Here is a 24,524-nt window from a genome sequence, read left to right as displayed (position 1 = left end):
AGTATTGTCAATAATTCTTTATTGTGAAGCTCTGCTGCTCTTGGGCAATGTTGTACTTAGCATACTCTGTGAGATTTGTAAAGCTTTGGGGTTTACGCTTCGGATGCTGGATGCATGCCCGTATGTTATACAGCATATGGCTTTAATCCAATATCGCAGTGCATAGCGGCCACTCGGGACTTTTCTCCTATTGGCTTTTATTGCTAGCAGAAAATTGACCACCTGCTCATGAAATTAATGTAATCATCTGCCTACAATAACCAGGCATTTTGATACATAAAACCCAGAAGAGATGCATTGAATCGCACATGATATTCAACCAGCTAGATACCTCTCTTTTCTGGAGCCTTTTCTGAATATTAATAAATGAACAATTTACTTTGAATATAGACAAAGCTCCCATTAGATCAATATACCGAGATATTATCGGCAATTACTATTTGGAAGGCGGAAGTAAAATGAGGTTAAAGCCAACAGTGTGGGGGCAAACACCCCCCAAAAAAAATACACACGCCAAGCTTATTAGACGCCCTTATTTCACCGGATGGTTGCTCCGTTTTGATCGATGTAGTATGCCCGTATATCGTATACTGGAGAAGGCGGTCATCGACTTTTCTGCCCGAAATCCCTTCACTGTTGTAACCCGAAATAATTCAACTCCAATATTCTACTGTCTTTACGCCAGATTATAGAAAATAAAAGAGTCAAAGTTCTATCACACTGAATATCCTAGGTAAGCTGTTTGTTGGATCTCGAGCCATTGAATGAACGCGCAATAATATATCCTGTTTCATGCCCCTCCTTTTGACCGTTTGCTCATATTTTTCCTTCCCAACCTTTTATTCTACCTCCTCCCTCTTCCTTGCTCTCTTGGCTTGGCCTACCGGCTCATATTCGTGCAGAATATCAATCCAATCTTGATACTAACCGTCTATATCTAGCCATCTAGGCGAACTATCGAACTATCGAACTATCGAAATATTGAGAACATAATGGATCGCCATGTTGTGCTAGACTGGTGAGCAGTGGTTTTCTAGCTGGGACTAGCTCGTTTTTACTAATTTTCGAAGGTACAATAACCTAGACTCTCGAGTCGTCGATCTCGTCGGTGACTTTGTTGGTGACGAGCTTTTCATAATCGAGGGAGATTCGCTTCTACTCCAATGCTTTTCTAATGAGAAACTTGACTTCAGCCCGGGCTTCCAGGTTTTGCATGCGACTTATCTTGCCGAGAAGTTGTTACAAAAGCTTCAACAACGGAAGTGTTTCTTTGAGGTTGTCTTTTTCGCCGAGAATGCCCCATTATGTATTCCCAAAGGAGTTCACAGAGACCTCCACCCGAGGTACCTCCTTGCCCGAGAGGCAATCATACAGCATCTTGTTTCTGTCCGCGTCCAACCATCACAATTCTTCCAAGCTCTGAGGTTTGACAGCTTCCAGTCCGATGAGTTCAAAGCTCATCTGATAAGTTCGGGGGCATATTTGTTCATGTGTCATGACGGCGGTTTTTCCGACCACGGGGATGATACTGCTAGTGATATCGATAGCAGCGATTCTGAAAGTGATTCTGATAGCAGCGACTTCGAAGATGGCGATAACAAAGCTTCCCTTATCGATAAGCGTGGCGAGATCTCAAGATTTAAGCTCCGCACCATGATCTACTGGTTTGTTGTCCACGGATACAACCTTGCTCTGCTCAATACTCTCGAGTTCCGTGACACAAAGGTAAGGTTTTCTGACCCCCGGTAGACTGGGTTTGATACTTACACTATGCGCAGGTCATGGCAATGGTGATTGAAAGCTCCATTAAAACAAATCCCTTGCCAACTGGCCCTGAGACAGACGATAATAAGCTCAGTCAAAACAAGACTGATCCCAATTACTTGTGGAATTCCCTCACTCAATTAAAGATTGAAGACAGCCAAGAGGATGCGCTGGAATATGACTCTGTCAACAACGAACCGTCCAACCAGGCTCAAACAGAAAAGGTTCTTGAACAGGCACTTGAGCAGCCTGGGCTGTCCCAGCGCCAATGTCTTGTGGTTGCTACGCTCAGCTCCATGTTTTTGGGCGGCGTGGCGGACAAGCTCGAGAACAAGATTGAAGCACAGTCTATGCTTTTGCACATTGCACTTTTGCAAAACACCCAACTGTCGGATCGATCAATTCAAACCACTGCACCTAAAAACTCGAAATTTTTCAACGAGTTTGTGAAAACGGCAAAGGTTTTGCTAGGCTCGAAGCTTTGGAATAAAGCAATGAACGACCATAACCTACTTTGCGATCTTTCTGACCTCGTGGATGGAACATTGTTTTTCGAAGTCCAGCGGATGGTCGAGAAACTGGGCATCCAAAAATTAATCTCATCGGTCACACAAACCCAGTTCAACACCCTTGCGTGTCTGTTGGACGGCATTTGCGGTACAACACTACAATGCGAAGAGGTTGGGGGAGCCGAAGCTGGCTCTGAGGATGCTACTCATGGAAGTATCTCCAAGCCTCATGGCATTGAAAAGGTGCTTCCATTCAGCAATGCAGTCTTCGATAATCTTCTGAAGCCTGTTCACCTCGCAGTTGATAGATCGAGTGATAGCCAGGTTTCCAAGGAGAACGAAGACACCCACTGGCATAGCTCCAAGCCCCTTGATCAAAAGAAAGTCATTTTAACACCCCAAGAGGTTGAGCGAAGCCACAAACGAAACCAGCGTTTTATGGCCGAGATGAGAGATTATGCTGCAAGTCTCTCAAATTCACAGCCGGAGCCGATCGTTGTTGAAACTGGCAGTAGTGCACGCCAGAAGTCTCACCAAACCCCTCCGGCGAGCAGAGACGTAGGAAAATCAGACAAGAAATCTCATTCCAAGTCTGGTAAACCATCCACTAAAGAGATGGCCGCAGCATTCGTTCATCAAAAAGCAATGGAGGTGACCCAAAAACAGAGACAAAAGTGGAAGAATGTGTATAATGACGAATTCGCTCTCATCGATGATCTTGTGACTCGTTTTACAAAGCTCAACGGATACTTGACCAGTCTGCCCAAAGACAGTCGACAAGTTCTGGAGCCTGAAGTTTTGACTTGCATGATCGATACATTGCTACGCCTTCTCTTTGTTGAACGCACAAATGTGCAGAGTAAAAAGCACATGTTGGTTGTGACACGCGTTTGGGAGATTGTCACTTCTCTTGCGAAAATCAAGCAAGGCATCTCATCCGATATTGTCACATATGTCTCGACAGTCTGTCAAATACTTGGTTTGCCAGCTGCTCAGCTTCATGCCGATAGTGACCAGAAACTATCTTTCCCATCGTTCAAGATCCCTAAAGCAGCACCTAGCATGAGTATCGAGATGAGCCCAGTTGAATTCCAGCTTCAACACGGTGGGCCCTTCATGGAGCGCAGCATTGACTCAATGCCCGACTCCCGAACGCCTGATTTTGCGCCCGATCGCTGGCAGCGTGAAGTGTTGGACCAGATTGATGCAAAGAAGAGCGCATTCATCGTGGCCCCAACGAGTGCAGGAAAAACATTCATCTCGTAAGTGGCAATACCTCCTGGTTCAGAATCATGCTAACATTCGTCAGTTTCTATGCGATGAGACAGATCTTGAAAGAAGATAACGATGGAATTCTTGTTTATGTTGCCCCCACAAAGGCTCTTGTTAATCAGATCGCTGCCGAGGTGCAAGCTCGATTCTCCAAATCATTCCCAGCCAAAACCAGTGGAAAGTCCGTTTGGGCCATCCACACAAGAGATTACCGCATCAATAATCCCCAGGGATGCCAAATTCTCATCACGGTTCCCCAGATTCTTCAGACCATGCTGCTTAATCCCTCGAACGCCAATGCATGGACTCCCCGCTTGAGACGTATTATCTTTGATGAGATTCATTGCATCGGTCAGGCTGAGGATGGTGTCGTTTGGGAACAACTGCTTCTGATGTCCCCATGCCCAATTATCGCCCTCTCGGCTACCGTCGGAAATCCCCAGGAATTCTACAACTGGCTAGACCTTGCTCAGAAAACCAATGGATTCGACCTCAAGATGATCCAGCATCAGCACCGTTATTCGGATCTGCGAAAGTACGTGTACGAGCCTTCTGGTGACTTCTCCTTCAAAGGGTTTTCCAGCACTCCTAGCTTGGCCCGTTTGGGCCTAGAGGGAGCAGATGATATGACGTTCGTGCATCCTGTCACCAGCCTGCTGGACCGCTCCAGATCGATCCCAGATGATCTTGACTTTGAGCCACGTGACTGCTTCACTTTGTGGAAAGCAATGAATGATCTCCAAACAAAGCAGTTCCCCGTTGACCCATCTCTGGACCCGTCCATCTTTTTCTCGAATATTGTCATTCAAAAGGTGCACATCATAGAATGGCAAAAACAACTGAAAAAGGTGTTGGGAGAGTGGATGAAGAACCAAGAATCTCCATTTGAGACACTTTTGGTCAAGCTTGACCACCCAGCAGGGTTCGCAGTCGAAAAAGAAGAGGACTTGTCGAAACAGGTATCTCGGATGAATGGCCTATCTGATACACAGAACGATAACCTGCTCGACACAACCCTCCCTTTGATCTCCTCGCTACACGCTCAGAATGCTCTCCCCGCGCTATTCTTCAATTACGACCGCGGTAAGTGTGAAGATATCTGCCAAGAACTGTTGGCACAGCTACAAAAGGCCGAGACAAAATGGAAAGAAGAGAGTCCGGTATGGAAATCCAAGATCGCCAAATGGGAAGCATGGAAGACATCCAAGAATTCAGCGAAGAAGAAGCTTGAAAGGGCTACCAAGAAGAAGCCAAGTGGAAACGCCGATGAAGAGCCAACTTCCAAGGCAGAGCAAGCCAAGGAATCAGCATCTGCTGATTTCGGCTGGCTTGATCTCTTTGACCCGAAGAGGCCTGTGGATGGATTCCATTTGGCTGACTTCAAGAAGGTCACCGCTTCCGAGTTTTATGTCTATGCCAAGCAGCTGCAGTGGCGCTCGGTGCCTCAATGGTTGATTGATGGTCTAGAGCGAGGAATCGGTGTCCACCACGCTGGTATGAATCGCAAGTACCGTCAAGTTTGTGAGATCCTCTTTAGGAAAGGCTTTTTGCGTGTCGTGATTGCTACTGGTACTTTGGCATTGGGTATCAACATGCCTTGTAAGACGGTCGTCTTTTCAGGCGATTCCATTTTCTTGACAGCCCTGAATTTCCGCCAAGCCGCCGGAAGAGCTGGACGTCGTGGCTTTGACGTGCTGGGAAATGTCGTTTTCCAGCACGTTCCGCCATCCAAGGTGCAACGACTGATGAGCTCAAGACTCCCAAGTCTTAATGGACATTTCCCCATCACAACAAGTCTGGTTCTACGGCTGTTCATCTTGCTACAAGGCTCAAAGCAAGCTCCGTCTGCCGTGAAATCGATTAACTCGATACTCTCAAGTCCTCGAATCCACCTTGGTGGCCCTGAGATGAAGGAAACCGTGCTCCACCATCTCCGATTCTCTATCGAATACCTCAGACGCAACAATCTTCTTAGCGGTACAGGTATGGCTACGAATTTTGCGGGCTGTATCTCTCATCTGTACTACACAGAGAATTCTAGTTTTGCTTTCCATGCCCTACTGAATTCGGGATACCTCCAAGATATCTGTCAGGACATAGAGACGAAGCCCAAAAAGACAGTTCATTCTCTGATGCTGGTCATGGCCCACCTTTTCGGTCGCATTCCCTTGCGAGCTTCCACCTTGGAAACGTTCCAAAGCGCAGAAAAGAAGCCCGCCTCGGCTGTGGCTCTTCCACCTTTGCCGAGAAAAGCAGCGTCCGCCCTACGTGCTCACAATAGACAGGTCCGGGACATCTACACTGGCTACGTCTCCACTTTTGTTAAGCAGCACATCAGCGAACCAGACCGTTCGCTACCATTCAGTGGAACCAAGTGCGGTGGAGAAAATACCTCCGAGAAACTCGGCTTCTCGGGGTTGGAGCACATCTCCCCATCAATCGTATCCCCATTCTTTGCCCTTTCAGGAAATGGAGATGAATGCAGCACTGTCTTCGAACTCAGTCAGATGGTTCGCAGTGGCGTTTGGATTGAGGATTCCGTCATTCCATATGTGCCTGTTGACACCAACGAGAACGCGGCCCCTCTCAATGCATACCTGTATGACTTCTTCAAGCACGGAAGTGTTTCTCAGTTGGAGACTGCAAACCGCATCCGCCGCGGCGACATCTGGTTTGTGCTGAACGACTTCTCGTTGACTCTGGCAACCATCAAGGCCAGCATCGAAGGATTCCTCAAGCCTGGCGGTAACATCGGTGCAGACATGCTCGATGTTGCTGGCGGCGGTGATGATTACGAGAATCTCGTGGATGACAAGGCAGTTGATCAGATCGAGGCTGAAAATGCCGGCAAGTTGCCTGTGAAACCAGACAACACTCAGGCGGTGGCTGCCCCCGTCCCCGCCGCTCGCCCGCGAGCGAAGAAGGTTGTGATGGATAGCTGGGAGGATGAGATGGAGGACGACGAGCTGGAGGAAAGCTGGGATGATGCCGCCGATGCTCCCAAAGATACCACCAACGGGCTCAAGGCTACGCAAGACAAGCCAGTGGACAAGTCTCACAGATCTATGTTCTTGGTTGCCAAGGCCTTCAAAGAACTGCACACTGAGTTTGATACCAAGTTCAAGGCTATGTGGGCTTAAGAATGTGTTATGAAGAATAAGACACTACAACTAGATATTAAATTGAGAATTATCTGAAGTGAGAGATCTCTAAAGTAAGAGATATCTAAAAAATACTAAAATCAGATGGTGAAGTTGACTCCTCATTATATCAGCTCCAGAGTATTTAGTTATGTGCTTGCACCACTGACCAATCGTATATAAAAAGACCCTTCGGCCTTCTATCATCCTACCACAATGACTCCCACCTATCCTGGCGATATCAGTACTCAAAAGTGGCTTAAGTGACAGACTACTATCCACCTCTACTGTCAATTATGCTACGGAAATACTCGCAATAGTATCCCAAAGAAGCCAGTCTCCAGTTCGATTCGACTCGGAAGGTGTTCATTCCCTTCCCACACGATTCACAGGATCCTCACTATATACCCATGTGTCGGACCGCCCATCCACATTCGGCCTATGATTCTCCATATCTGAACTCTGTCGACTTGCTGTAGCCATAGCATTGCGGGTATTTGAGTTCGCTGACCCTCCACAATCACTCCCAAGCTCTCGAAAATCGCCTTGATTTCCCCGCGTGTGTAAATGGAGGTTGGATCCGGTCGAAGGTTGGGAATGATATTTTGAGGCGTCACTTCTGACTTTGCTGCGGAGGCCTTGCACGAGTGGGTTAAGAAATGGGAGGCAGCCGCAAATGATGGCGACGTTGATTTCGAGGCAAGTCCAGATCGACTCTTTCGCGCTTGAGGCTGGATGATGTTAGTTCGAGGCATTGTATGAGCTGGCTGCTAGGGTAGAAACGAACCCGCAAGGTCGGTGAGCTGGAATTTGCGAAACTCAACCAGGCGCATCAGACTGAAGATACAGACACTGCAATTTGTCATTAGAACGAATCGATATATCATGTTGTGGGATACGTACAGTCCACCCAGAGAAAACACCAGCGTTAATGCTATTTTTTGCCGATTGTTGATTTGTAGCCTCCAAAATACAGGAATTGGCAGGCAGAGAATGATAACATCTTCAATCAATGCGATCGAGCCCATAGTCTGGAAGAATTGAACCTGTCCCGCCATGCAGTGTCCTTCCAAGTCTTTGTTGTAGTAGTATTGCACCGGTGTGCATTGGAAGATATTAACCAACAGGGCTGCGAGAGCCCATGTGGCGATAAATCCGACCAGACAGTTGGAAATAACGACGTATGCATGGATGGAGCCGAAGAGTCGTTTGATGAAGACGACAATCGAGATCTTAACGAAGGCCATTGATGGGGCCCAGAACTTCTGTATCATCCATGATCCCTGCGAAGTGTTAGATGTTCCCACGATATAAAGTAGATAACATACGAATTGAATACGCTCCCGTTCATATTTGGGGAGCGAGGCAAGCGGCAGACCGACGCCATTGAAGGCAGCTTTTATAGTTAGTATAGTATCGGGGAATGTGTGAGAAATACTCACTATCTACTGAAAAAGCTGTAACACAGTAGGAGATGATCAAACCAACACCCATTAGATAATCTTCTAGTTGAAGCCCCACAGCTTTCATTCGCCTGCAGTAGAGTCGTAATAGGTAGATGATAGTCGCCACACCAGCCCCTACAATCGTCACGATAGTGAGGACATTTTTCCAATATGTATTGGTCTTGTGTTCCATCTTGCGATAGATAGAAACATTTTGAGATTCAAGATCGTGTAAATGTTAGAAGAATAGGAGGATCGACATTTTTCCTCGTGTAATAGGAAAAATTTCCGTGTATATGTCTTTTGAAGCAGAAACGTTGGGAAGATATTATTAACCTTCGGGTTGAGGTCATCACTCTTCCTACTTCGAACTCATTGGATCAAGTGAATTTATGTGGAATCATTTTCTTTTTCCATGATTGAATTTATAGGTTCGCAATAAAAGTTCTTAAACTATCTAAATATCATTGGTGATCATTTGCCTGAACTGGTTTAATCAAAGTGCAATGTCTAAGACAATCACCGATCGTACCTTTTCTAGTGTATCTTAGTGTATATTAGTTCATTTTAGTGTGTCTTGATCCTGGTTCAGCTTACATTTCTACCTTTGTATTACTTTTTGCCTGATTTTCAACCTTTTTTTCTGCAATCGCCAAGAATGTTGGCCAAGTTATCCGGGCTGGTCCTATTGGCCTTACTAAACTCTACTTCGGCATGCACTTTGAATGACTTCAATGTCACAGTTGGAGGACGCACCAAGCAACTCACTCCTTTCTCCTTACCCTGTTTCTCCAGTTATAATGGGAAACCGGTCGCCCGCAACAATGCGGCCTGCGCTGCTATCCAGGCAAACTACGCGGATCCATGGCTGCGAACAAATTCTCCTAATGGATACATGAACAACCAGGATGAGATGTGGGCATCCGATCCTAGTGATCAGTGCCTTCTCGATAGCGGCAATCCCATAGATCCCCTGGCGTTCGTGAATACCACCTGCCGTCAGGGCAATCTACCCTCCCACTATCTTGAAGTGCAGAGCGCAAGGGATGTGATTGAAGCCTTTAAGTTCTCAAACTGCTCCGGCAAGCAGCTTGTTATCAAAAATACTGGCCATGATTACCTCACCCGCAGCAGTGGTCGTGACACACTATCCCTTTGGACGCGAAACCTGCGATCTATGTACTACAGTGCGAGCTTTGCTCCCCGCGGCTCCAAAAATACCGCTCGCAGATATAAAGCTATCACCGTCGGCGCTGGAGTCAACTTCGACGAGGCGTACGAATTTGCACAGAAAAATAACGTAACCATACTCGGCGGCTACTCGCCCACCGTCGGTGTCTCAGGCGGCTGGGTGCAAAATGGTGGCCATTCCATCTTGAGCCCCGTGTACGGTCTCGGTGTTGACCGTGTCCTCGAGTTCAAGGTCGTTACCCCAGGTGGTGTATACCACACTGCCAACGAATTCCAGAATCCCGACCTCTTCTGGGCCCTCCGCGGTGGCGGCGGTGGAACCTTTGGCGTAGTACTCGAAAGCACTCACCATGTTGAGCCTGCGATCCGCTTTGTCGCTGTCAACATCAAGTTCCCCAGCAACTCCACCAATATGCTTCCATTCATGGAGATCGTCGTCAACAACACCCTCAAATGGGGACAGGAAGGATGGGGCGGCCACATCACCGGTAACACGCTCGTCAACGTTTCTCCTTTCCTCTCCATCAAGCAAGCCAAGGCCTCTCTGGCAAGCGTAATCGCCTACGCTAAAGCAAACGGCGGCTCCGCCACCATCGAAGAGTTTACTTCTTGGTACCCATTTTACGAGAAATACGTCAAGACCACCTCCGTCGCTGTCGGCGTCACTCGCTTTCCCGGAAGCCGACTGATCCCCCGCTCTATCTTCAAGACCGCTGAGGGTCGTACGAACCTCATGGATTACTTCGCAACCATCCAATCACTCGGCCAGACGCCTTACATTCCCGTTGTCGGACCGGTATTGTACAACTACACCGAAGGATCGACCAGTGCTTCTCCCGCCTGGCGTGAGGCTATCTGGGAGTTGGGATCTGGTGCCTCCTGGGAGTGGAACGCTACCCTTCCCACCCGGAAACAGAAGATCAAGTCCATTCAAAACATGACAGCCATTATTGAGGGCATTACCCCTGGTAGTGGCGCGTACAGCAACGAAGCCAACCCGTTCACGACTAATTGGGTCGAGGCGTGGTGGGGTGATAACTATGAGAGATTGGTGAGCATTAAGAAGAAATATGATCCCAAAGGTTTGTTGAGTTGCTGGAAGTGCGTTGGCTGGAAGGAGTCGCAGGTTGCCGATTCGTCCTTCGCTGGGCTGGTTTGATTTGAAAAGAAACGCGAAATATACACACTCGGGCGTACATATCATATAGACTTTATACACCATATACAGACTATGCGTATGAAATCCTCGCCCTAAGTGTCTTTGGGTTCTTACTTTTATATTTTTGTGATTCATTTCTTACTCTTCCACTTCCCCTCATCCCCGGGAGGGTTCTACTAATCAGGTAACAAAGCTACGGTTAGACATCATTTCATCCTGGTGTTTAGATGGCCCGGTCCGTTCCGAGTAGCGCTTTGATTTTGTCATGGGTGTACGACACATTTCAAGGTAAGCGGCACAACTGGGCGTTCAAAAAGCTTGGTCATATCGTGAGTTGTTTCGTACTAGAAAACGCGCGCATCTGCCATGAGATAAAGAGGGAAAATGAGGAAAGTCAACTCACGTGTTAACTGGACATTGCCAGACCATCCTTACGGTGTCGGCATCTCACAGAGGTAACTAGGAGAGTTAAATTATAGTACGCAAGGCGTTGAAAATAGATCTTTCTATCTTTATTAACATATACAAAAAAATAGGTTAACGTCAGATACGCTTCCTTATACTCCTCGGTGCTAATGATCTTGATGCCTGCTGCTGTAATCACCACGCAACATGCTTGTGGTAGACTTCACGACAGAAAGTCTGCTTCAGTGCAACCACGACCTCCCCATCGACTGGCAATGCAGCTTGAACGGCTCCGACACCACACAGCCCGTTCTTGCGGTCAATGAACCATGCTAGTGTCAAACAGCAGGGTCCGTTCGCTGAAGGCTGCATTGTAGACAATGCCCTCCTCGGCGTCACTGGCACAGATCACAGCACCATTGATCTTGCCAACGCCAATTGCAGATTGAAAAGCGGTCTCGATGTCGGTCATCTTAAGTTCTAAAAATCAATGTGTGATTTTAGAAACAAGTGAAACAGGAAAGCGGAAATTGGAAGGTCTATCGAGTAGAGGCTGATGTCATCTTACGAGGTCGCCCCAAGCCCCAATTGGGACGCCGACAAGATTCGAGCCAATCTAAATTAAGGCTGTTGAGCCAATATTTACTCCATTTGACGTGGCTCTCCCTCGTATTCTATGAGTCATGGTTGATACAAAGGGATGAGGAGAAATGAAGTGTGATCGTGTGTTTAAGATGGCTTATTTAACCATTTGTCTTATCCAACTATATCCCATGGACGTGAGAGCCGCCCCCCATGGATACCGCAAACGTGCTCTACCTGACCCCTGATGAAGCGTCGCGCGTACAGGACACGCTTAGGGATTTATCCAAGAAATGTCGAAAGCAGCGCGGTGAGCCCCGGGAGGCCCGGAACCGCAAGGGTGAGATCCAGCAAGCCGTGTCAATGTCGCTATTTCAGGACCTCAGCTTGTCCTTTGGAGGCGGCAGGTCCAACAACAGCATGGTCGCCTATACCACCGGTGAACAGTACCCACCTTGCTTGAAGGACGTGTCGCAGCTCGAGCCCATGGAGCTCTCCGAGCTGCGCATGGATACGCATCACCGCGGCAAGAAACTTATTCTGCGCCGAGTGTCGCCCGTCGTGGAACTTCAACTGTCGTCCTGGACTGTCGTGCAGACAGACCAGCGGTCCGAAGACGTAGAGCGCTTGGAAATCTTCATCCACAAGTCGCATCACGGCCAAGACGTCCTGGAGGCGGGCATCGAGTACGTGGTTAAAGATCCGTATTATACACTCAACAGCCTAGGCGAGTGCACCCTGCGCGTAGACCACCCCTCGGACCTGGTCATCACTATATATATGGATAACCTGGAGGTGTGGCGCAGCGCAAAGGTCAACCCGGCTAAGGTCGTCGAGACGGCCGAGGAGTGCAAGACAAAGGGCAACGCCGCGCTGGAGAAAAAAGACTACTGTCGTGCGTACGCCTACTACTCCGAGGGACTGGCCAAGGCTGGGTCCAACGAGGGCATCCGACGCGATCTGCACTGCAACCGCTCGCACGTCAACCTGGCGCTGCTGCGCTACGATGAGGCGAGGAGGGATGCGGATGCATCTTTGATACGTAGCAGTGTCCAGGAGGACAAGTACCTGGATGCAAAGGCGTACTTCCGGGCAGGTGGTGCGGCCTATAAGCTGGGTCAGTTTGAGGATGCTAAGAGCTTCTTCGAGGAACAGCTCAAGCTGCAGCCCGACAACCAAAAAGCGAAGGTCTTTCTCAAAATTGACCTGCGCGTCAAGGAAAAGACAACCGGTGTATTCGACTTTAATAAGGCGATAAGCAGCTTGTCCAAGACGCAGCATCGACTGGACTTGGCCAGCTTCGACGGTCCCACCCAAATCAAGGAGAGCCCCGGCGCCGGGCGCGGCCTATTCGCAACGCGTGACATCCAGCCCAACGAGATCATACTGGTCGAAAAGGCCTTCTGCGTCATCTGGAGCTGGGACCGCGACGCCATGACGGCCATTACCTGCGACCTGGGCAACGACGCTGCTATCAAGTTGTTCCCGACAGGCCTGCACCGCGCTGTGGTGCGCAAGCTGCGTAACAACCCCTCACAAATCCAGAGGCTTCTCGAACTCGCGAGCACATACAAAGGCCTCGGCGTGGAGCAGCATTGGAGCGACGAGCAGCCCGTGGTGGACGCTTTCCAGGTTCACGACATTATCCAGCAAAACGCCTTTGGACCCGGCGCGCAGTCAGAGGACGAGGACGTCAGCAACACCAGCACGGGAATCTGGCTTCGAGCAGCCTACATGAACCACTCGTGCGTCTTCAACGCGACGAAAGTCTTTATAGGGGATATCCTCGTGCTGCGGTCCAACAGGAAGATTAAGGCAGGAGAGGAGATTACGCACTGCTACGATGCGAGAGTCGATGTGGACGACCGCAACACCATGCTGCAGAAGACATGGCAGTTCAGTTGCTCGTGTGCGCTGTGCCAGGCGGAGAGAAAGGATAGCGCCGAGGTGCGCAAGAAGCGCAAAGATCTGGTCGGCGAGATCAGTTCATTTATGCAGAGAGAGAGGGCTCTGGGCGCACGGGCCATTACCGTAATGAGGGCAAAGAGGCTGAGGGCAGCGGTCAACGCGACGTATGATAGGAAGCGGTACGAGGGCCTGCCGAAGCTGGCGCTGTTTTCGATTGACGAGTGGTTGAGACTAGCGGGCAAATAGGCGGAATTTTCGATGACGAACCACGCATTTACTGTAAGAAAATGGAGTATAGTAAGAAGGTTGCGTATACGCTTACACGACTTACACGGAGTCTCGGTAGGTTGGATATTCCAGCATGGCACCATTTTTGTTTTTTTTCCCTTGCGCGGAATGAGAGTACCAGCGAAGAAATTCTTTGATCAAATGCCTTTTTATAAGACGACTACAATGGCATCCTGTTGTACTGCTGCAGGACAAAAGGAAACGGGATCGGCAACGGCAAAAGCGAGCGGCATAGAAACATAACGGAACAAATCTCGTGGATAGCGATACAGCGCCCAAAGATGAATGAGGCCAAGGATCTCTCTTCTAAGGGATGTGAGGCCAATGCCCCCAGGGCAGCAAAGTGAGGGGGAAACATAACCTTCCTCCCCAGTCTGGCGTACATACACAGGAACATAATAAGCCAGGCGCTGCGCACATAAGTTGAAAGGGGGTTATGATAGAACATCAGTAGATTTAACCTCACCGAAACAGAGGAAGCTTGAGCGGTCATTATTGTATCAACTATATGATATACACAAGCCTTCTATCCCCAGTAGAATGCTCTAGATCATCCCTTCTCCCGCCACCCATAAGCACATCTCGCTCTTCACCCTGATCAACAGGACCAGCCTGTACAATAGTATAGGTCGTTTCGGCAGCCGCCCGATTCATCCTCTGTAGAAGAATCCGCAGCCCCACGGCCAAGATCGCAACAACAACCATGAAAAACGAGCAAGTAGCCATGCCCCGAATATACCACGGCCCGTCAGTCTCAGGGTACAGTCTCGTCCCGAGTAGGGGCCCACACTGTCCGATGATATTGAGAATGGCAATGCTCGCGCCCTTGCCTTCCTTTTCGACGCGGTTATCCATTGACCATGTGATGATAAGGGTGATTGCAGAGAAGAATCCAGCCGTGGCGGGGTAGACACATATGTAGCGTATGGATATGTGAAGCCATTGTGGCAGGTGTGAGTGGAAATAACCCGTTGCTGCGATCGCCAGGTAAGCGAGTGATGAGATGAGGGCGTGCGCTATTAGGTATGGGCTTCGGGAGCGGCTGCGGTCTGACGCGTACGCGGTGAGGAGGACTACGACAAAGGCGACGAGATAGGGAGGTGCTGAGAGGGCTTGGGCTTGTAAGGAGGAATATCCCATGCTGTAAGGGACGTCAGTTTGCTGTCGAGATTATGATTGGACGTCGGTGCAAGACATACTCTTTAATGATAGTGGGCAAAAAGACAGGCATTGAGCTGAAAGCAACGTTACAGCTGAAGAACATAACCTGTAATAAATGTGTTAGAACTGCTTTGCACAATTCACAAGAGAGATAAGAACTCACGGCAGCCATGTAAGCCTTGGGATCCGCTGCAGTCTTCAAGATTTCCCGCCAGTTAAATCGGCTTCCATATGATTGCTGATAATCGGCTGTGCTCTCTTCGAGACGCTGCTGGGCTACCACCCTTTGTCGGCGACTCAGGAATCGAGCCCGACCAGGGGAATCCGGTATCAAAAACCATGCAAACACTGCAACAATTACACTCGGGAACCCCTCCACGAGGAACAGAGTTCGCCACGGTGAGATCGGACCGTCACTGCTGAACCTGACAATCAAGTAGGCCAGACTGCTAGCAAAAGAGGTCGCGAGCGGTGCCGCTGAGATAAACAGCCCATTACGGAAAGCCAGCTCATGTCTGCGATAGAACAAAGACAGATAAAACGGAACACCCGGTCCAAAAGCCGCCTCAGTAATTCCGAGTAACGCCCGGAGGACAACCAGCCCCTCAAAAGAAGTAGCCAGACACTGGAATGATGCGACAAGTCCCCATCCACATACACATAGAGATATATAAACATGCGGGGGAACAACACGGTACATCAGTGTCATCCATTCAAAGAGAATGTAAGTAATGTAAAAAGCGGTAAGTAGCCATTCATATTGTGAAGATGAAAGTTGTAGATCGTCTTGTAGTCCTGCTATCTTTGCATTTCCAATGTCTGGGTAAATGATCAGTACATACTTGCAATCACAGGGGAAAAATTCCGCTGTGCGAACCAACCAAACATACTTGAGCGGTCTAGGAAGGAGAGCAAATAGAGAAGAGCCAGAAACGGGACCAGCCGTCGATCGAATCTCCTCACTACCTCGCTCTCCTCCTCTATTGTGTATCTCGGGCCCAAACCACTGCGGGGCAGTTTACCCTCAAACTCCTCTCTATTGTTGTAGTCGCCGTCGTTCTCGAAATCGGATAGAGGGTCGCCAACGTCTAAATGGTCATCGAAGTTGGTCTCCAGTCGCAATGGACCTATGGGGGATTTTGTGAGCCCTGGCACTGGATGGTCTTCATCTGAGCCATACGAGACTGGAGTGAATTGTGGGTTTGAGGATGTGCTGGAGTTGGTGGAAGATGCATTATTCCCCGCGGCGGAGGGATGAAGGTCTGCCATTTCTCGGGAGAAACACGGTTTGGAATCGTTCTAGGAGCCTGGTGGGTGAGGTATTATCTCCATTAGGGCAGAGAGTACCTCTTCTCTGAGATCAAAATGAAAGAAAAATAACAAGATTCCCCTCGATTCGCGAGACCGGGTGACCGATGTTGATCACCTGGGCATGGATCTCCAGGCCCGGGCTTCTGAGCGGATTATGTCATCAGTGCACGTGGGTTTATAATTGGCGCTAATCTGAGAGTAGCTTAGCGTGGAGCTTGGCTCTATCAACGACCATGGTTTGGGTTTTTATACTTCAACCACCTCTTTTACAAGTAGGAGGATGTTTGTTTGTAGATTTGAGCTGATATTTCAACGATACTAGCTGCTCTAGTACATGACTGTTTGTAATTCTCCCAAGCAGTAGCGAATAAAGGGATGACCTCATAATTCAGAACGTATCCTTCGACCAGGAGCTCAGATCCCGCAGTGAGCCTAAGAAGGACGGTAGGAGTCAAAGGTACGGCTATCCCATCCAATTCTTCTGCTGACGTGGCTATGGTCCCAAGCACCCTTGTGGCTATGATCCCATGTGTCACTTTCCGGAACATATCGGTCCCAATTGTTGTATCCTGCGCGGTGGTCCCCGTAATATCCATAAGGTCGGTAGGGGCTGAGGCTTGGGCTGCCCCTTGATTCACTATCTGTGTGCTCGAACTTGCGCTTGCGACCGCCGGCAAGCTGGTTTGCATGTGCCTGGCTGACCTGGATGATGTCCTCGATTTCGGGAATCAGATCGTTGTCTTTGTCGACTGACTTCAGATATCGTAGGAGGTTCTCGGCGGTGTCACGGAGGAATCTGACGCTGTTGGTTCGCTCGCGGTGGCTCTCGGTGACTTCAAGGATGTAGTAGTCAGCCTTGGCCTTCTGGTACACTCGGATGAGCTGGTCGATATGGTGTGACTTGGATGCGCCAGAGCTCTGTGGTGACTTGCTAGTCTTGGTATCTTCGGTGGCATCTTCTACAGAATCGGCTCCAATGGTCAGTATTTCGGGGATAGGGCCTAGTAGCTGATGTTAGAATACATAAAAGTAGATTTCATCAAGGCGTAGCGACGGACCATTATCCAGAATGCGCTGGGCAGCAAAATGGGCAGCAATGACAGCATTGCTCTCATCCTCTGAGCGACAATTCTTGATTTCCAGATACTCAGCCAGGTAGAATTCAAACAGACCGTAGTGTTGCATGGTGTGTCCCTCATCATAGAGACGAAGGAGAACGCGGTCGTAGATCGTGACCTGACCATCATCGTAGGACTGCGAGCGGTGGCGGATTGATTTGACCTGGCGCCTCAATCCATGAAAGAGAGCTCGAGCATGCTCACGGTTGCCAACAAGCTCTTGTAGGAGCTCGCTTGGATTCATCACCACACTCCACTTGAGGTACAAACTGTCCTCCTTACCATTCAGCCCGCGCGACACGACACGCTTGATATCTAGAGAAGTCATTTCACATTGTTAGTAAGATGGCGATGTGGGAGTCGAATATAGGTGGGGTCAAAGAAGCAGCCTACCACGCTGTTTTTGATGAGATGGTGGCGGCATTGCGAATTTACACGCGGCAACAACGATAACCGCGCGGTGTTAATGAAGATGGCGAGAAGGGAGGAAGGAGAAAGAGGAAAGAGAAGAAAGAAAGTCTCAGATCTGATCAAATAACAATGGCAATGGAACAGGTAGGCAGGCAACTGGATGTTTGCCTTTCCTGGATATTAGCGAGAGCTAGAACCACGATGCTCCTCTAGACCGAATTGGACAATCCATATTTTTTTGGCAATTTTTGTGACGTCCTCATCTGTGAGAATGAAGTTCGTATCATTGGCTCCCTTCTGTTGAAGATAGATATCTTCATACGGTATTTCGATGCGTCCATCGATCTTTGGACGATTGGGCGCAGGATTTCTGACAATTTCCATTCTCTGCGACGGAAAGGGGAATGGATTTACACCCTGAGGAGCACGTCTGAGATCCCATATTTCAAATGAGATTCTGCCACGACTGTGTACTGTGGTTGACATAGCGGCTTTCACATCTCCATTGCTTTGACATAGCCAAAATACCATATCTGTCTCTATCTTGTGGCGGCGTTCCGACCAAGCCATCTCTACCGCGAAGGTAGGCCATTTTGTTTTTCGCCCAATGGGCAAGGATGAAGGGGTCCAGGAAAGGTCTGCCTTTTTCGCACTCCCAGTATCGTCTCTTACTAAGGCTGGGGATGTGGAAAGAAGCGGGTAATCGACATCATCGTTGCCAGTCCAGGCATCGAATATTTTAGCAAATGCTGTGGTTGCTACCGACTGAACTTTTGACTCCATCTTGATAATAAGGTGGTTGGCAGAATGATCGTAAGTCTCCCATGAGTATCTGAGTAGGTTTTCTTCGGCACTCACAAAACAATCAAGGAAAGAATGCTCGTCAATAGTAAAAATAATATAAGGGTTAAATGAATCCATATTTTCTTCATATCGCTCTTGTTTCTGCTCCAGAACTTGGAGACAATGATGGATTCCTTTAAACTCATATTTTGGGATTGTAGAAGGAAGAACCTCTTCGTAGAACATAATGCTGATGATACCAAGTTGGATAGTAAGTTTGACGCAAGAGACCATGCAATACCTAGGTATATAGTTAAGTCACCTTAACTATATTTACCTAGGTAGTTCAGTGGTGAAAATTACGAAATAATATCATCATTGGTGCCGGGGGAAGTCACGTGTCGGACACAGCATAGCTTTGTGCTCCCAACTTTGAAGCGTTTACTTAGAGCCTAAGCTAGGTAGTAGGTAGAAATGCCCTCTGAGGGGTTGAGCAGATATTAACCCTGGAAGCGTACCTAAGTATGTAGTAAGAAAGCATGAGTTACACTGAGTTAATCCTATGAGTTAATCCTATCATATGGGAAATTAAGGAACGATTGTCTCTCCTTCCAGAGCTTTTCGACTTGGTCGACCAGGGCTGAGGGTTGGCTGCCTTCTCCATTCTGGGCACAGTTCTTCCATTCGTTGCTATCGCGGATGCACCACACAGCATCGTCGAGACGTACTGTGCAACTAGTCTTGACGCCAAGTTGTTCGCCGTGTGTAGCGCTTTCGCGAAGCAGCGCAAGGCCACTAAGTGGTGGTCCGCCATCCTTGCCATCGTTCGGGTCATCATTCTGTTGGCTTGCACACTTGTTTAAGGAGTCAAAGTCAATCCCATGCTCCAACGCACACTGGTGGACAAATTCGCGGTCTGGTATCCGTGCATAGTCATTGATCAGACAATTTGCGAACCCTAGCGACCGGATAATAGGGGTCCGTGGATATTGAGATGGAAGAGATGCTTCGTCCGCAGTTGGAGGGAAAGGAAGGTTGGCCGCACAGAGCATGAGCATGTTGCCGATGCATTCACCTGGACCATGCATGCACTCTATCTCTTCAGAATTTTTAGACACGCTGTTGTTATAGTATTAGTCAAATGTTTAGGATGGAGTCTGGTAATATCAGTTCCTCTCGGTATCTGATTTAATGCTTACCTAGCAATAAATGATAGTTTGAAGTCCACCTTGTCACTTATTTTTTCCATGGCAGGTAGAACAAGTTTTTGTAAGCAGTCCTGGGCATCTGGGCATTTGCTCATGATGTGAGCCTCCAGCGGTATCTTAGTTTGCTCAAGCGTCTCCTGTGCTTCAGAAGCAAAGCGTTCCAGCTGTAAGTAGTTGTCATACTCTTCTTGAACCGCGGCTTTATAGCTCTCCGTCTGGTGCGCTATGCCGGTACATGAGGAAGATGGCCTTAGAAGCACAAGGTAGCCGATGAAGAGCAACGCGATGACACCGATCCGACACAAATAAGTATTTGTGCTAGGACGACGGTCACGGTTTGTCGATTCAAGGGTGTCCCCATATTTATTGGAGTGGAACGGTAGTTTGTCCATGATGGGGTAAAATCAGAAGTGACGTTGTTTTGATAAGATCATGTGGAGAGTCGGGAGTTCCCTCCACCTCAGCCCTGGCTGCCAAGGCCATTACATAAGATCTTCCTCATCGCCTCTTTAACTAAAATAAAGCCCTGGAGATGCAGCCCTGCGATTATTAACATTTTATGTTGTTTTGGTTGAAATATACCTCCTCCCCTCTTAAATGCTTAAATGTGTGCCCATTAATCTCCTACATTACGTATGTTGGTCAAAGCCATACGATTGTGTCCGTGTATTCGTCAGATTAGGCTACGCTCCGACTTCGGAGGCGATTTGTATGGGGCACTAGCTTAGTTCAAATGGCCCAAGGCCAGAAACACCGGGATTTGTTAGGTATGGTCTATGGACAGGCCGTGCATAATGGCTTACGATCGCGTGCTCTGAGGCTCGTACAGACCCTCATTAATGAATTCTATACTCCGTAACTCCGTAGAATTATGCCAAACACGAGAACCGGACTATTTGCCGATAGGTAAATGACCAATCACAAGGCAAACTCAAGGTCCTTAAGGGTAGTTTCAACCGACTCCCGTAAGATCTGACAGCCTGATGTGGCGGGTGCCAGCGAATCGAGACCATGCGAACGGGTTTCATCCCCGTTGAATCAAAGCGTTGCGAGATGCGCCTGCATCTGAATACGGGTATGTCCGGCCCGATCACCACGCGAGTGCCACGAGTAGTTATATCGAAGTTAGGCGAGGTTCGTATCGAACGAATAACAATATTGGAACACGATACTTTGGCGTTACTTTGGCGCGTGTTTCCCAAGCCGGAAACCTTTGACCCCACCAATGTTCCTTGTCGTAAAGAGGTACCATATATCAGTTTCTCCAACGGGAAGCGCTTTCAAACGCCTCTCGTCTAATCCTGAGACTGCCCAGAATGGAGAAATTGGCTTGGCTGGATAATCGCTACTTACTTTAGTAGGGAAGGGCTTTAGCCGGATATACTTTAAAGTAGGGTTACATAGACTTCGATTGATTTTAGAAGGATGTTAAAGAGGGGAGATTAAATCCCCAAGTAGAGTTTTCTCCAATAGAAAGTCAACTCCCGGGATGCTCAACTTGTCCCCGAACAGCGTCGCATCGCCTCGTGCCTTCCGATGGTCGCATCTCATCTCTTATATATTTACTTCTCTTTCTTATAACTTTCATATAATTTAACACTTTATATCTATCACATCTATGGATCTGATAATAGTTTTCCCCTACTTCTGATTGCCAACTATTCGTTCCGATTGTTTCGTTCCGACTATACTTACTACCAAAACACAAAAGGTACCTTGAAACAAATTCTCTTCTTTTCAAAGCTATTTCTTTCTGTTTTCTCTACTTTTTCTCTTATATCCTGTCTTAAGTAGGGAGCTTTATACTTCCATTCTTCACCAACTCCCTCAGGGCATCTAGGGATATTTCCCTAACCCAAAGAACCCCCCTCCGTATATAGTTTGTCATCTTCCCCGAATCACTCAAAAATATTTATTTTCGAGGTGATCAGGACAATCAAGACAATCAGTGCATACTAAAATTCCAGGGTAGGTAAAACACATATGGGGATTTGGACACCCCCTTCTGGCATGATCGTCGTGTTTTCTCTTTTTTTCCCCCGCAGCCCGGGTCGACCTGCAGACCGCGTCACCAAAATGTTCCCTTTTCCCTTTATTGCAACCTCGCTAACACAAGTGTCAAGACTAGCTCTTGGGGCATTGGATTAGCTTCCTAGCTTTGCTCCACAATTCAAAGGATTTTAAGGATATGCCCTATCTCTATTCCTAAACATTCCAGACCCTACACGTTATTGAACATAGCGTGTCAGGTCGTTTTGTGTATCTTCAAACGGCCGTTGAGGTTTCTTTTTATTCTTAATTTGGAATATATCTTCCATCTATTATCATGGCCTTGGTCAGCTCATCCAAGGGCGAGCGCGACATCATACACGACGATTTGATTGAAGATGAGGAACATGAGGATGTCAGTTTGGAATTAAACGCCATTCAACAAGAATTTCTGGCACACCATCAACAATTGGAAGAGTTCTTGTCACCGCTGTCCCTGGATGAGGCTGTGCTATACAAACTAGCCCGGCGCTTTTCCACCACATACCGCAACCTTGCCTTGACATCGGACCAGCAGTTTCTGCCAACACCCGTGACTCAACTTCCTACTGGTCGGGAAACTGGTCGCTATCTAGCGATCGATGTAGGAGGTAGCAACCTTCGAGTCGCTTTTATTGAGTTGCTTGGAGAAGCCGTGGATTCCGATGTTCGACCTACAGATGCCACGGAGAGGTCACAGGACACCATCCGGAAAGCTCAGCGCCAGCGAGTGAAACGAACGCTGGAACGAGCCTGGCCTATTCAAGAACATTTTAAGAAGGACAAGGCCGAGGATCTATTTTCTTGGATCGGTGATTGCATTGCAGAGGTGATAGCGGAGAGTCTATCATCGGATGCCACTAAGAAGGATATTCCGGCCGAATTAGATATGGGAATTACATTCAGTTTCCCCATCATGTGAGTTATATTCCTATTGTGCTTGTTTTTCTGGTGTTCCAGATTCCGGGGCCTCCTGTTTAGTTTTGTGCTAACTAAGTCCAGGCAAGAGTCATTGGCAGAAGCTACATTAATGCCCATGGGGAAAGGCTTCGCTATTTCATCAGATCTCAATCTTGGCCAGATCCTTCTGAATGGGTATGACAAACACACAAGGCGACCTGATGATGAAGATGAACCCTCTACCAAACGTCGAAAGCTTTTCGCATTACCAAAACTGAAAATCCAAGCTATCACCAACGACACGGTGGCCACGCTAGCTTCCCTTGCATACAAGGTCAAATCTCTACCAAACAGTAGAGTGGCCATGGGTATTATTGTGGGCACTGGTTGTAACGCGACCATCCCAATGAAGCTCACTGAATTGCACGAATCTAAAGCAAAGAGTGTGAACATAATGGAACCCGGCGCTGTAGAGACTATTGTCAACACCGAGTGGACTATTTCCGGCGCTGCGCCACCACTCAAGGAGCTCCACGTAACCACAAAATGGGATATTGAGCTAGATCGGGCCTGTGCACGCCCAGGCTTCCAGCCCTTCGAATACATGACCGGAGGCCGCTACATTGGTGAACTGATTCGCTTGATCCTATTCGACTATCTCACGACCGTCGCCAAGTTGTCGAAACGCTCCCTACCTGCAAATCTCATCCAAGAATACGCTCTGACAACCACATACATCTCCGACCATGTCGCCAAAGCGCGATCTGACAACGACCTCGCCAAAGACTTGAACAAATCCCTCCCTCCGCCAGAGAGCAGTGACTGGCACTGGGATGCCCGGACCGCAGGTGCATTCCGAAAGATCGCTCGCACAGTACAGAGACGGTCAGCTGGGCTGATCGCCGCTGCGGTGGTCGGGCTCCTATCCTGTGCTCGCGAGATCGAGCTGAAGGAAGACAGCAACAGCAGCTCACCCGAGAATCCCGCCTCACCCCAGAGCAACGGCGACGCCATCACTGAGTTCTTTGGTACACCGGATGCTGCGGCTGCAAGCCTCAACTCTGCCGCTGTTGTTGCCAACCACGCAGCTCAGGAACATGTTGTACCTGTCATCGATCCTACGCCAATAGATTGGCAGTCCGGTCCGGAAGAGCTCGTCGTGGCTTACACTGGTGGTATTATCCAACATTACCCGCAATTCAAGGAGATGTGCCAGCAATACATTGATCGTCTTATCATGCGGACTGGTCCGCAACGAGGTGGGAAGTCCGTTTTCTTACGGGAAGCCTCCGACGGTGGTGTCATTGGGGCTGGTGTTTTGGCTGGCATGGTTGTGCGGAAATGAGATTTTCTTTGAAGCGTTAGCAAGCATTTGTTTCTCCTTTGTTTTGCCTTCTTTGGGTGGAATTCAGCAATGCGAAAATGGTTCGAAATTAGGTGTTAATGGGATAATATCTGTTTATTTTTTTTTAATTCGACTTGGGGCTCACGACATAGAAATGAGATTTGATTTCTGCCACTGGTCCTATTTTGGACGGTGGTAATTTCGTTTATCTACGCATTCGTTGGATTTGGACCAATCTATTTATTACCCCCATTATATGGCTTGCTATGTTTATGGTCTCTCATTTTTCTTGTCGATATTCAACTCTCTGGGCGAGACTTCCCCGCCAATCAGAGCGCGGAATTAAAACCTGGAATATGAGGCACTCGCTCTGTCCCAGGATCCTGCGCATTTCAACCAAGTCGCCCCTAACCACGAAATGAAAGCTTTCCAATGACACATGCCCTTCCGAGTATCGAAAGCCAAGAAGTTCACAGCGAGAGCGTCGTGGTGGATTGCGCGGCTCCGCCCAATGAATCGTAATCGGAGAATGCAGGAACATCCGAAGAGCGGAATGCATTCGTTATGCATAACCGTTTATCCGTTTCAAAGAAACC

The 24,524-nt window shown here is 48.3% G+C and overlaps 10 protein-coding genes across 10 annotated transcripts; 5 read left to right on the top strand and 5 right to left on the bottom strand.

The window, feature by feature from the left end:
* Nucleotides 1-992: 992 nt before the first annotated feature.
* N7517_011285 (putative DEAD/DEAH box helicase) lies at nt 993-6,685 on the top strand (the record flags this gene model as incomplete). The annotated part of the gene is made up of 4 exons (XM_056729008.1): nt 993-1,018; nt 1,071-1,725; nt 1,779-3,535; nt 3,583-6,685. 4 exons carry the CDS (start codon nt 993-995, stop codon nt 6,683-6,685), a joined length of 5,541 nt encoding a protein of 1,846 aa, XP_056574823.1.
* A 366-nt stretch (nt 6,686-7,051) lies between these two features.
* Nucleotides 7,052-8,323, bottom strand: N7517_011284 (uncharacterized protein; the record flags this gene model as incomplete). The annotated part of the gene is made up of 5 exons (XM_056729007.1): nt 7,052-7,416; nt 7,473-7,537; nt 7,589-7,968; nt 8,014-8,081; nt 8,128-8,323. 5 exons carry the CDS (start codon nt 8,321-8,323, stop codon nt 7,052-7,054), a joined length of 1,074 nt encoding a protein of 357 aa, XP_056574822.1.
* Nucleotides 8,324-8,788: 465 nt separating this feature from the next.
* Nucleotides 8,789-10,480, top strand: N7517_011283 (putative isoamyl alcohol oxidase; the record flags this gene model as incomplete). Its single annotated transcript, XM_056729006.1, has 1 exon — nt 8,789-10,480. One exon carries the CDS (start codon nt 8,789-8,791, stop codon nt 10,478-10,480), a length of 1,692 nt encoding a protein of 563 aa, XP_056574821.1.
* Nucleotides 10,481-11,092: 612 nt separating this feature from the next.
* On the top strand, nt 11,093-11,369 carry N7517_011282 (uncharacterized protein; the record flags this gene model as incomplete). The annotated part of the gene is made up of 2 exons (XM_056729005.1): nt 11,093-11,203; nt 11,232-11,369. 2 exons carry the CDS (start codon nt 11,093-11,095, stop codon nt 11,367-11,369), a joined length of 249 nt encoding a protein of 82 aa, XP_056574820.1.
* A 311-nt stretch (nt 11,370-11,680) lies between these two features.
* On the top strand, nt 11,681-13,621 carry N7517_011281 (tpr domain-containing protein; the record flags this gene model as incomplete). Its single annotated transcript, XM_056729004.1, has 1 exon — nt 11,681-13,621. One exon carries the CDS (start codon nt 11,681-11,683, stop codon nt 13,619-13,621), a length of 1,941 nt encoding a protein of 646 aa, XP_056574819.1.
* Nucleotides 13,622-14,167: 546 nt separating this feature from the next.
* On the bottom strand, nt 14,168-16,093 carry N7517_011280 (uncharacterized protein; the record flags this gene model as incomplete). Its single annotated transcript, XM_056729003.1, has 4 exons — nt 14,168-14,804; nt 14,863-14,930; nt 14,988-15,643; nt 15,715-16,093. 4 exons carry the CDS (start codon nt 16,091-16,093, stop codon nt 14,168-14,170), a joined length of 1,740 nt encoding a protein of 579 aa, XP_056574818.1.
* Nucleotides 16,094-16,567: 474 nt separating this feature from the next.
* Nucleotides 16,568-17,677, bottom strand: N7517_011279 (uncharacterized protein; the record flags this gene model as incomplete). The annotated part of the gene is made up of 3 exons (XM_056729002.1): nt 16,568-17,136; nt 17,194-17,568; nt 17,647-17,677. 3 exons carry the CDS (start codon nt 17,675-17,677, stop codon nt 16,568-16,570), a joined length of 975 nt encoding a protein of 324 aa, XP_056574817.1.
* A 167-nt stretch (nt 17,678-17,844) lies between these two features.
* On the bottom strand, nt 17,845-18,447 carry N7517_011278 (uncharacterized protein; the record flags this gene model as incomplete). The annotated part of the gene is made up of 1 exon (XM_056729001.1): nt 17,845-18,447. The coding sequence occupies one exon, from the start codon at nt 18,445-18,447 to the stop codon at nt 17,845-17,847; it is 603 nt and encodes a 200-aa protein (XP_056574816.1).
* Nucleotides 18,448-19,007: 560 nt separating this feature from the next.
* N7517_011277 (GILT family protein) lies at nt 19,008-20,047 on the bottom strand (the record flags this gene model as incomplete). Its single annotated transcript, XM_056729000.1, has 2 exons — nt 19,008-19,566; nt 19,647-20,047. The coding sequence occupies 2 exons, from the start codon at nt 20,045-20,047 to the stop codon at nt 19,008-19,010; spliced, it is 960 nt and encodes a 319-aa protein (XP_056574815.1).
* A 1,934-nt stretch (nt 20,048-21,981) lies between these two features.
* Nucleotides 21,982-23,928, top strand: N7517_011276 (hexokinase family protein; the record flags this gene model as incomplete). Its single annotated transcript, XM_056728999.1, has 2 exons — nt 21,982-22,601; nt 22,686-23,928. 2 exons carry the CDS (start codon nt 21,982-21,984, stop codon nt 23,926-23,928), a joined length of 1,863 nt encoding a protein of 620 aa, XP_056574814.1.
* Between the last annotated feature and the right edge of the window lie 596 nt (nt 23,929-24,524).

This window comes from Penicillium concentricum (genome assembly GCF_028827145.1).
Source record: "Penicillium concentricum strain IBT 3081 chromosome Unknown utg000006l_segment0_segment0, whole genome shotgun sequence".
Taxonomy (NCBI): Eukaryota; Fungi; Ascomycota; class Eurotiomycetes; order Eurotiales; family Aspergillaceae; genus Penicillium; species Penicillium concentricum.
The sequence above is the reverse complement of the archived record's forward strand: the minus strand, read 5'-3'. Positions and strand labels throughout refer to the sequence as shown.